This window comes from Phyllobates terribilis, unplaced genomic scaffold (genome assembly GCF_046119375.1).
Source record: "Phyllobates terribilis strain yellow unplaced genomic scaffold, ASM4611937v1 Scaffold_7__3_contigs__length_470593459, whole genome shotgun sequence".
In the NCBI taxonomy this organism is placed as follows: Eukaryota; Metazoa; Chordata; class Amphibia; order Anura; family Dendrobatidae; genus Phyllobates; species Phyllobates terribilis.
In genome coordinates, this window is record NW_027362767.1 from 64,956,490 (window position 1) to 64,969,106 (window position 12,617).

General features: G+C 41.7%; 1 protein-coding gene across 1 annotated transcript in view; it reads right to left on the reverse strand.

Annotated features, from left to right (window-relative positions):
• Positions 1-12,617, reverse strand: part of BRF1 (BRF1 general transcription factor IIIB subunit) — a 250,484-nt gene that overhangs the window by 120,688 nt on the left and 117,179 nt on the right. Inside the window, exon 6 of the mRNA XM_073638665.1 lies at positions 11,295-11,444. Within this exon, the coding sequence (XP_073494766.1) occupies positions 11,295-11,444 (150 nt within the window). The remainder of the gene's footprint in view (positions 1-11,294; positions 11,445-12,617) is intronic.

Here is a 12,617-nt window from a genome sequence, read left to right on the forward strand (position 1 = left end):
AAACTAAGGTCCTTTAAACGGTCCGTCCAGGATTACTAAAACATGGCTGTTTTCTATCAGAAACAGCGCCATCCCCCGGCCAGGTGTTGTGCTCAATATTGCAATGATGAATGTCAGTGCACTGCAATGCCAAGTACAGCCCGTAGTATTGCAGTGCCAAAAAAGCAGTCATGTTTTTTTTTTTAAATCCTGGACAACCCCTTTAACATGCCTTTTAGTAAAAAAAGAATATTTGCATATATTTGGGGGGAAAAAATCATATTGTATTTTATTATTTTATATTATTAATACAATAATTAATACCAATGTATTAATACTAATTAATAAATAATAATTCAAATACTAAAAAGAAAAATAATAATACAAATACTACTACTAACATATTTTTTAATATTTGAAAAAAATCACCTACAGGTGTTGGATAAGATAAAACGGACTGTTTTTCTCTCTTCTAGAAACATGGATACTTTGGTCTACGAGCTGTACATGGCATAGCCACACAATCACATTATGGTAAGCAAGGTTGAGATATAGTACCAGATACAGCCCATGAGCAAGAGTGGCGCTGTTATTCTCGTCCAATACAGCCATTTTTAATGAATAAATTATAGCCCGTTTGTAAGAGCGACTCGCTTCATATCCACGTGACAGATGATGATTTTCATCTCCCTGTAGCATACACCCGGCTCTGTACAGTTTGTGTTTCTACACACATTATACTACACCTTTGTGAACAAGAGCGAGTCTTCACACAATGACGGGTTATACATTCAGAAGATTAGGACCTATTAGGAGCCTTTTCAGCTCTCACAAGAAAAATGGCCTCTATAGAACAAGCATGTAATAGTGGGGAGCGAAGGAGAATTACTGTGTCATCATCGTTTCCAATGAGAGCAGATGGAGGCCACACATCATAACTAATGTGCAATCCGTAATCATCCAAACTTCTAATGTTTTTGGTATTTGCGATTAGATGACGGAGGAAAAACACATCGTAACCAATGATGCATTTCATATTAGTGCGACAATTAAAGTGCTGAGGAGAAAAAAAAGACGATTTGTTGGCGAGCGGCGTTTATGAGAACGATATTTCCTAGTGAAACGTTCCTGTCGGATGGCCTCTGTACGGATATAATCTGCGCTGAATAGGTCATGCCGGAAAGGTCATTTCTCCCCCCCTTAAACTTTAATAAGCTTCCCTAGAAGAAAGTGCTATAATGTGAAGATAAAATGACAAGTGTAATGGTGTGGACAGGAATGCTCCGTGCTGCCCGGTCTCAATAAATTTCAAAGGCTATCTACCACTGCAAGTGTCGTGGACTCGGCAGATCATCGCTCTAATTTTATGTAGGGCTGAACACTTAAAGGGGTTTTCTTATGCTATATATTAAAGAGCGCACTGCTCCTGTGCTTCCTGGGTTTGTGGATGCCGGGCTTCTGAAGATTGACAGTTCAGACCTGTGCTCTCTGCCAGGCTGCTTGCAGAGGTAACGTCGTCTCTGCAGCCTGTGAGCGTCGTCCGCTCATTGCCTAGGTTGCCTCTGAGACAGCAGGGTGGCTAATACATTTGGGGATGAGCTGTACAAATAAGTATAAAACTAATAATCTCCCCTTTTCTTGAGAACGGAGAGGATTTTTAATAAAAGGTAACTTACAAAGTTGTTGATTTTTACAAGAACTTTGCAATTTTACCCATTTAAGAATTTGAGACAACTCCTGTAAGATTTACTAACAAAGGTGACTGGAATAGGACATTAGAGTCTCTAGTTTGAGAAATCGACGCCTCACAGCTCCTCAACTGGCAGCTTCATTAAATATTACACGCAAAACGCCAGTGTCAACGTCTACAGTGAAGAGGCGACTCCGGGATGCTGGCCTTCAGGGCAAAGTGGCAAAGAAAAAGCCATATCTGAGACTGGCTAATAAAAGGAAAAGATTAATATGGGCAAAAGAACACAGACATTGCAAAAAAGTTTTATGGACAGACGAATCAAAGTTTGAGGTGTTTGGATCACACAGAAGAACACTTGTGAGACGCAGAACAACTGAAAAGATGCTGGAAGAGTGTCTGACGCCATCTGTCAAGCATGGTGAAGGTAATGTGATGGTATAGGGTGGCTTTGGTGCTGGTAAAGTGAGAGATTTGTACAAGGTAAATGGGATTTTGAATAAGGAAGGCTATCACTTCATTTTGTAACGCCATGCCATACCCTGTGGACAGCGCTTGATTGGAGCCAATTTCATCCTATAACAGGACAATGACCCAAAACACACCTCCAAATTATGCATGAACTATTTAGGGAAGAAGCAGGCAGCTGGTATTCTATCTGTAATGGAGTGACCAGCACAGTCACCAGATCTCAACCCCATTGAGTTGTTGTGGGAGCAGCTTGACCGTATGGTACGCCAAAAGTGCCCATCAAGCCAATCCAAATTGTGGGAGGGGCTTCAGGAAGCATGGGGGGAAATGTCTCAAGATTACCTCTGCAAATTAACAGCTAGAATGCCAAAGGTCTGCAATGCTGTAATTGCTGCAAAGGAGCATTCTGTGACCAAAGCAAAGTCTGAAGGAGAAAATTATTCTTTCTAATAAAAATCATTATTTCTAACCTTGTCAATGTCTGGACTATATTTTCTATTCATTTTGCAACTCATTTGATAAATAAAAGTAGGAGTTTTCATGGAAAACACAAAATTGTCTTGGTCACCCCAAACTTTTGAACGGTAGTGTATAAATCAAGGTTTAATGGCAATGGGAAAGAGCTTGGGTCGTTTCTAGACGGAATAAAATTACTTACGTTTACAAAGGAAAGTAGCTCCTACTTACGAGGGGCATTTATTAAAGATTTCCCCTGACCCACTTGTATATCACAGGATGCTGAAACTTCACATGTGTAATGGTATAAGTCTCTATAGGTTACGTGCCAATTTGCAACTCAGAACTTGATTTTACAGGCGCTGAAGTGGTGTGAGGTTTGACAATGGACCCAGTGAAATATAGAGCAGTCATCAAGTTCCTTTACTTGAAAGGCTGCACACCAAAGGAGACGTTCAATGAGATGACACAGGTTTATGGTGATGATTCCCCATCATATGATGTAGTCAAAAACTGGTATCGTCAATTGAAATGTAGTTGGACTTTGGTGCAAACAGGTCCAATTCCAGGGTGACCCCACTTTGCTATTGATGAACACACCATCCAGCAAGTGGAGGTCGCCATTTTGGAAAATCGCCGTGTAACCATTAGCGACCTTGACCAAAATGTCAAGCTAAGTGTTGAGTCCGTAGAAAAAATCTGCAAGACAATGCACAACTCATATGTTGCCCAAATGGAAGCATGCTCCTGTGGCTTTGAAATTCTACTGCATCCCTCTTATTCACCCGACCTCGAACCTTCGGACTTCCACCTCTTTCCAAAAATAAGTTATTTTTGAAGGGTAAGCATTTTCCAGATGATGAGACTCTTGATTTCCGAAGTCGAAAAGTGGCTTTTGGAGCAAACTATCGACTTCTACAAGCGAGGTGTTTACAGTCGCTTTAAGAGATGGGAGAGGTGTGTGTCCCTAGGTGGCACCTATGTAGAGAAGGACTAATAACTGTGCCAAGTTTCATAGCTCTCAGTCCACAGGAAGTGGGTCAGGGGAAATCTTTAATGAACGCCCCTTGTAGAAAACCCATTAACAATATCAGAACTAGAGGAAGTCTTACAATCTGTTGCCAATGAAAAGGCACCCGGATCCGATGGACTGCCATGTGAATTTTTTTTAAAAATATAGGGATCTCTGGATTTCCCAACTACTGGAAACTTTTAATGAGGCCATAAAATCTGGTCAAATGCCAAAATCCATGAGTGAGGCAATTTTAGTTGTCGTTTTGAAACCGGGGAAAGCTCCGCTGCGCCCCGAGTTATATCGCCCCATCTGTCATCTATCTATCAGTGGACAGCAAAATTATTGCAAAGGCCCTAGCAAAATAGATTATTTCATATTATTACGCAGGTTATCCATCAATCAGGCTTAATGCAAAATCAGTCCACAGCAATACATTTAAGAAGACTTTTTTTGAATATTCAGAAATCAAATGTAATAATGGGACATAAAGCTATTCTCTCTCTTCATGCTGCCAAAGGAATTGATAGCGTAGAATGGAGGATACTTGTGGGAGGTTTTTAATTGTTTTGGGGTGGGTCCTAAATTTCTATCATATATACAGGTTTTGCACTCTAGACCTCAAGCTAAAATAAGAAACAATGGTCTTTTATCTAGTTCAATTGCGTTGGGGAGGGGCACACGCACGAAGAGGATGTCCCTTCTCTCCCCTTCTTTTCTAAATGGCCATCAAACCTCTGGCCTGTATGTTACACTCCAGCCCAGATATAGTAGGCTTTGAATATAGTGGTTTGGATGAACGGGTTTCCCTGTATACGGATATATATTGGTGATGTCCAGAAGTCTATTGATCCTATTATGAATATTATTGAAGAGTTTGGTGATTGGTCACCAATGGCCACCCTTCCGCTGGCCCGCCTGGGATAGAACAACTGCAACTTTGGGACTTCCAGGGCCAACTACCTCAACCAGTGGCCTCCCGCTTCTGGCGGGCCCTCACAAAGAGGAGGTAGAGGCAAGCTTAGTCCATCGAGGTACAAGGCCAGAAGACCAGAGGGTCCCACCCTGGCCTCTCCAAGAGTTTCCATGGGGCCAGATGATCGGCTGGTCCCAATCTGGCTTCTCTGGACGTCTCCATGGGTTCCAGGCGACCGGAGGGTCCTACCCTGCAACCCCAAACAGCATCTCCATGGGGCCAGGTGACCTCATTGTCTCAACCTGGTTTCCCCAAAATGTATCCATCAGTTCTCTGGAGCAGATCCGTATCCTTCCAGTCAGAGCAGTGTACCGTTAGGTCAGAATAATGTAGAATCCAAATCTGTGTCTCTCTGGATGAAGCCATGCTAGCAAGCTGATGTCCTGAAGAGTCTGATGTTTGATTCTCTCTTTCAATTCTCCCTGCTACAGAGGCATATGTCCCTTAAATAGCTACAACTGTCCTTTCAAGTACACATTCACAGGTCAAGCATTAGGGATGATATTATACCACAGGGCTCAGGTCTCATTGTTTGTGAATTTAATCAATTGACATAGCTGGTATAGCAGGGGGCTCTCGTAAATCAACATCTAGCTGGCTTTAGTATAATATGTAATTAGCATATTAACAAAAATTATTGTTTCCAGAGGAAGAGAAGTCAACATTCAGGCTTATATACACATAATAGTATGTCCTTCTTGACCAGCCACAGAAATACACATACATTCACACAAACACAATAGTGTATTTCTCTTGCCCTAACAAATCTAAACATCTGGCTGATTAAGATAAGAAGCTGTTTCGTCACAGTAGGTCTTTGGAACGTGGGAGGAAACTGGAGTACCCAGAGGAAACCCACGCAAACAAGAGGAGAACAAACAAACTCCTTGCAAATGTTGTCCTTGGTAGGATATGAACCCAGGACCCCAGCGCTGCAAGGCTGCAGTGCTAATCGCTGAACCCCCGTGCCGCCGGCAATTTTATAAGTATCTTCAGTTTAGGCATTCATTTAATGCATAATTAAAATTAACCCACCTTCGGATAGAAAATAATACCTTTATTAACTTAGTATTGGAAAAAGGAAACATCAAAGGCCGTATTTCTGATATTTACAAAATCCTTCTTAATTATTTAACATAATTCTTTTCACCAGCTAGACAAAAATGGGAGCAAGATGTGGGGGCGATTCTGGAGGATCAATGGAGTTCGGCATAAGAGCTGGTACCCCAACTATCTTTAAATGAGGAACAGAGATTTTCCTACTGTAGATTATATTAATACATAGGAAATACAAGAAGCCTAGGTTCCTATGTAATATAGGATATAGATCCGATGCTGAATGTCCAAGATGTAAAATGGATGATGTGGCTCTACTACATATGCTATGGGAATGCCGGGAGTTCGGAAAACATTGAAAAGGTGTCTTGTCTATTATAAAGAGGGTATATAAAATGGATATTCAACCAGATGCCAAAAAATGCTTATTGGGAACATTAAAAGGTTGTAATGGAATTTGACCCTGTTCTAATAGGGATTTCACGTATTCTATTTCAGGCTAAGAAACATATTACATCAAAGTGGATTAATTTCGAAACTTCAGTAATTGGTGAATTGAAAAATAGGGTAAATAACATTAATCAGATTGGAAAAGGGTATATATAAAAAGTGAATCACAATGAATAAATTTGAGAGAATATGGGGTCCATGGTTGGATACACCTGGAATGCCATCAGAGGGTTGTTATTGGAGAGACAATTTGACTTATTGGGGGGTTTGGGGTGATGTTGAGGCCTGATATCTCAGTATAATGTGTGTAGGATTCTTTAACATGTATTATAAGTGCTGTAACACACCTATATATATATGATCAAAATGTTTACTATAATAATATGGTTATGTAAAGGTAACCAAGATGACAGAATTCTGATTGCAATATATAATACCTGCAAATTATTGGACAGTAGAGAGCTAGCTGGATAGATATGCTGGGATGATGCATGTTTGTAACCTCTGTGTTAGGTTGTGTTATCTTTTGTTTTATTTTGTATGTACTGGTGTATATAAAGTATAGTCTTGTTAATGGTGATATTTATTGTAAAAAAAACTAATGAAAAACTTTCAATAAAAATGATTTGATTAAAAAAAAAAAAAAAAAAAAAGATGTTGTAAACTTTTCCGGATTAATGAGCATCAACAACTCTTCTTCTAAGGCCCTCATTATGTCTCCTTTGTTTGGGACATGATACACTTCCACAAACGTGTGTTGTGAAGATCAGACTTTGTTTGATTTCCATTGTCATCCTATTGATTGAAAATACCAGACTCTAATTTCACATTATCGCCTAATCCTCAAGGTTCACATAATTTTGCCACTCACAGACGTGTGATATTGGATCAATTTCATCAATAAAAAAAAAAAATTACAAAGTCTAATAGTTTACACTCATTTCTTTCATTTGGTTCTTTTTATCCACTTGTAGAACTTCTATGAAAATTTGATGTAGTGTTAGGTGACATTTATGCAAAAACATTGAACATTCACAAACTTTCAAGCACAACTGTATATACACATATATACATAAAAAATTCACTATATATACACATGCCTGAGCACATGCGCCACTTTCCCTATCCCTTCCTAGCATCCCGGGAGCATAGCCACCCAAGAGCAGTAATTTCCAGAGAGCATGTGCCACCATTCTCACGCCTAGTGTTTCGGGAGCTTATCAACCCAAAAAAAGCGCTCTTGACTGTGTCAAAGGGATAAACCCCACAGACAGGAAGGCTGTACTATCAGTCCTCTCCGAGCAGGAGTTCAGCTGTGTTTTGATGACCAAGCTCCCTATACACTGAGTACTATAAGCTCCCTATACACTGAGCACTATAAGCTCCCTATACACTGAGCACTATAAGCTCCCTATACACTGAGCACTATAAGCTCCCTATACACTGAGCACTATAAGCTCCCTATACACTGAGCACTATAAGCTCCCTATACACTGAGCACTATAAGCTCCCTATACACTGAGCACTATAAGCTCCCTATACACTGAGCACTATAAGCTCCCTATACACTGAGCACTATAAGCTCCCTATACACTGAGCACTATAAGCTCCCTATACACTGAGCACTATAAGCTCCCTATACACTGAGCACTATAAGCTCCCTATACACTGAGCACTATAAGCTCCCTATACACTGAGCACTATAGCTCCCTATACACTGAGCACTATAGCTCCCTATACACTGAGCACTATAGCTCCCTATACACTGAGCACTATAGCTCCCTATACACTGAGCACTATAGCTCCCTATACACTGAGCACTATAGCTCCCTATACACTGAGCACTATAAGCTCCCTATACACTGAGCACTATAAGCTCCCTATACACTGAGCACTATAAGCTCCCTATACACTGAGCACTATAAGCTCCCTATACACTGAGCACTATAAGCTCCCTATACACTGAGCACTATAAGCTCCCTATACACTGAGCACTATAAGCTCCCTATACACTGAGCACTATAAGCTCCCTATACACTGAGCACTATAAGCTCCCTATACACTGAGCACTATAAGCTCCCTATACACTGAGCACTATAAGCTCCCTATACACTGAGCACTATAAGCTCCCTATACACTGAGCACTATAAGCTCCCTATACACTGAGCACTATAAGCTCCCTATACACTGAGCACTATAAGCTCCCTATACACTGAGCACTATAAGCTCCCTATACACTGAGCACTATAAGCTCCCTATACACTGAGCACTATAGCTCCCTATACACTGAGCACTATAGCTCCCTATACACTGAGCACTATAGCTCCCTATACACTGAGCACTATAGCTCCCTATACACTGAGCACTATAGCTCCCTATACACTGAGCACTATAGCTCCCTATACACTGAGCACTATAGCTCCCTATACACTGAGCACTATAGCTCCCTATACACTGAGCACTATAGCTCCCTATACACTGAGCACTATAGCTCCCTATACACTGAGCACTATAGCTCCCTATACACTGAGCACTATAGCTCCCTATACACTGAGCACTATAGCTCCCTATACACTGAGCACTATAAGCTCCCTATACACTGAGCACTATAAGCTCCCTATACACTGAGCACTATAAGCTCCCTATACACTGAGCACTATAAGCTCCCTATACACTGAGCACTATAAGCTCCCTATACACTGAGCACTATAAGCTCCCTATACACTGAGCACTATAGCTCCCTATACACTGAGCACTATAGCTCTCTATACACTGAGCACTATAGCTCTCTATACACTGAGCACTATAGCTCCCTATACACTGAGCACTATAGCTCCCTATACACTGAGCACTATAGCTCCCTATACACTGAGCACTATAAGCTCCCTATACACTGAGCACTATAAGCTCCCTATACACTGAGCACTATAAGCTCCCTATACACTGAGCACTATAAGCTCCCTATACACTGAGCACTATAAGCTCCCTATACACTGAGCACTATAGCTCCCTATACACTGAGCACTATAAGCTCCCTATACACTGAGCACTATAAGCTCCCTATACACTGAGCACTATAAGCTCCCTATACACTGAGCACTATAAGCTCCCTATACACTGAGCACTATAAGCTCCCTATACACTGAGCACTATAAGCTCCCTATACACTGAGCACTATAAGCTCCCTATACACTGAGCACTATAAGCTCCCTATACACTGAGCACTATAGCTCCCTATACACTGAGCACTATAGCTCCCTATACACTGAGCACTATAGCTCCCTATACACTGAGCACTATAGCTCCCTATACACTGAGCACTATAAGCTCCCTATACACTGAGCACTATAAGCTCCCTATACACTGAGCACTATAAGCTCCCTATACACTGAGCACTATAAGCTCCCTATACACTGAGCACTATAAGCTCCCTATACACTGAGCACTATAAGCTCCCTATACACTGAGCACTATAAGCTCCCTATACACTGAGCACTATAAGCTCCCTATACACTGAGCACTATAAGCTCCCTATACACTGAGCACTATAGCTCCCTATACACTGAGCACTATAGCTCTCTATACACTGAGCACTATAGCTCTCTATACACTGAGCACTATAGCTCCCTATACACTGAGCACTATAGCTCCCTATACACTGAGCACTATAAGCTCCCTATACACTGAGCACTATAAGCTCCCTATACACTGAGCACTATAAGCTCCCTATACACTGAGCACTATAAGCTCCCTATACACTGAGCACTATAGCTCCCTGTACACTGAGCACTATAGCTCCCTGTACACTGAGCACTATAGCTCCCTGTACACTGAGCACTATAGCTCCCTGTACACTGAGCACTATAGCTCCCTGTACACTGAGCACTATAGCTCCCTGTACACTGAGCACTATAGCTCCCTGTACACTGAGCACTATAGCTCCCTATACACTGAGCACTATAGCTCCCTATACACTGAGCATTATAGCTCCCTATACACTGAGCACTATAGCTCCCTATACACTGAGCACTATAGCTCCCTATACACTGAGCACTATAGCTCCCTATACACTGAGCACTATAAGCTCCCTATACACTGAGCACTATAGCTCCCTATACACTGAGCACTATAAGCTCCCTATACACTGAGCACTATAGCTCCCTATACACTGAGCACTATAGCTCCCTATACACTGAGCACTATAGCTCCCTATACACTGAGCACTATAGCTCCCTATACACTGAGCACTATAGCTCCCTATACACTGAGCACTATAGCTCCCTATACACTGAGCACTATAGCTCCCTATACACTGAGCACTATAGCTCCCTATACACTGAGCACTATAGCTCCCTATACACTGAGCACTATAGCCCCCTATACACTGAGCACTATAAGCTCCCTATACACTGAGCACTATAAGCTCCCTATACACTGAGCACTATAAGCTCCCTATACACTGAGCACTATAAGCTCCCTATACACTGAGCACTATAAGCTCCCTATACACTGAGCACTACAGCTCCCTGTACACTGAGCACTATAGCTCCCTGTACACTGAGCACTATAGCTCCCTATACACTGAGCACTATAGCTCCCTATACACTGAGCACTATAGCTCCCTATACACTGAGCACTATAGCTCCCTATACACTGAGCACTATAGCTCCCTATACACTGAGCACTATAGCTCCCTATACACTGAGCACTATAGCTCCCTATACACTGAGCACTATAGCTCCCTATACACTGAGCACTATAGCTCCCTATACACTGAGCACTATAGCTCCCTATACACTGAGCACTATAGCTCCCTATACACTGAGCACTATAGCTCCCTATACACTGAGCACTATAGCTCCCTATACACTGAGCACTATAGCTCCCTATACACTGAGCACTATAGCTCCCTATACACTGAGCACTATAGCTCCCTATACACTGAGCACTATAGCTCCCTATACACTGAACACTATAGCTCCCTATACACTGAACACTATAGCTCCCTATACACTGAGCACTATAGCTCCCTGTACACTGAGCACTATAGCTCCCTGTACACTGAGCACTATAGCTCCCTGTACACTGAGCACTATAGCTCCCTGTACACTGAGCACTATAGCTCCCTGTACACTGCCATGAGGTTTCATCAAACTTTATGGGTACTGACATATTCTTCCCTAGCAATAAATGAATTCACTCACCTGCACCACAAAGTCCAGATGGCCGCCGTCCTGTGTGCATCCAGTCCCTCTTCATCCTCTGGACCAGCCTCAAGGCAGTCATAGACACTTCATGATTCTTATCTCCGAACTCCAGCAAATGTGCAAATCGAGGAATGTATAAACAGGGGTCTGGAAGAAGAGGGTTACATTAAATATTTGTGCCCTTGAAAAACATTTTTTGTATCTAATAAGCTTATTATTCAGTGCCAATAAATTTCTTAACGTAATTTAATAACAATCTGTGCTCCACTTACAGTGGTGTTCAAAAGTCCGGCATAGGCATAGGATAAATTGATTTTTCAAGTTTTAAACGTTTTCTGTCGAATATCTTTGATGCCAATATGACATATTATATATGGTTTTGTTCAGAATACAATTTTGCATTCTCTCCCTGTAATATTTTTAGCTTTTGAAGCAGTTTTGCCTGAAATTATTGCAACAATATGGGAATTGAAAGCACAAATAAATATTGTACAGCTTCAGATCCAAAATTAGCCAATCACAGATGAGGTTTTTGTGACCAATCATAACCTGGATATGGCAGCCAATCACATTCCATTCCATTACATTGCATCACATCTGTTGCTTTGTCTGTTTTATCTGTTGGTCTATCTAGTGAATCATACTGTAGAGCTTTATGATGGGAGCCTTCAGATTTTTGTCAGCGGAGGATCGTGTGCGAGTTGTGGTGCTACATGAAGAGGGTTATACTGGCCCCCAGATCGCAAGGAAGGTCGGCTGTAATCAGAGTACAGTCGTAAGAATTTTGCAGAAACATAAGCAGCTTGGAATTACCCAGGACAAGCCCAGATCTGGTCGGCCCAGAAAGTCAACTAAAAGGGAGGATAGAGTACTGATAAGAACATCCCTTGCCAATCAAAAGCTCACCTCTCCTCAGCTTCTGCGAGAATGGCAAGAAAAGTGCAATATTGAGGTATCAACATCAACTGTTAGGAAGAGATGTTTGGAAACAGGATTGAGAGGGTGCAAGGCCCGAAAGAAGCCATTGATGGCAGCCATACAAAGACCAAGGCGAAAACTGTGGCCATTGAAATATTCAAAATGGAGGAAGGAGGAGTGGGAAAAAGTGCTATTTAGTGATGAAAGCACTTTTTGCATTTTAGGAAATGATGGCAAGTCTTATGTGAGAAGATTTCCACATGAAGAGTACAAGCCAGAGTGTTTGAGCTTCTCTGTGAAACATCCGATGAAAGTAATGGTCTGGGGCTCTATGGCAGCCAATGGTGTTGGAAGGCTTCATATTGTGGAGGGTATGGTTAATGCAAAAAAATACATAGACAT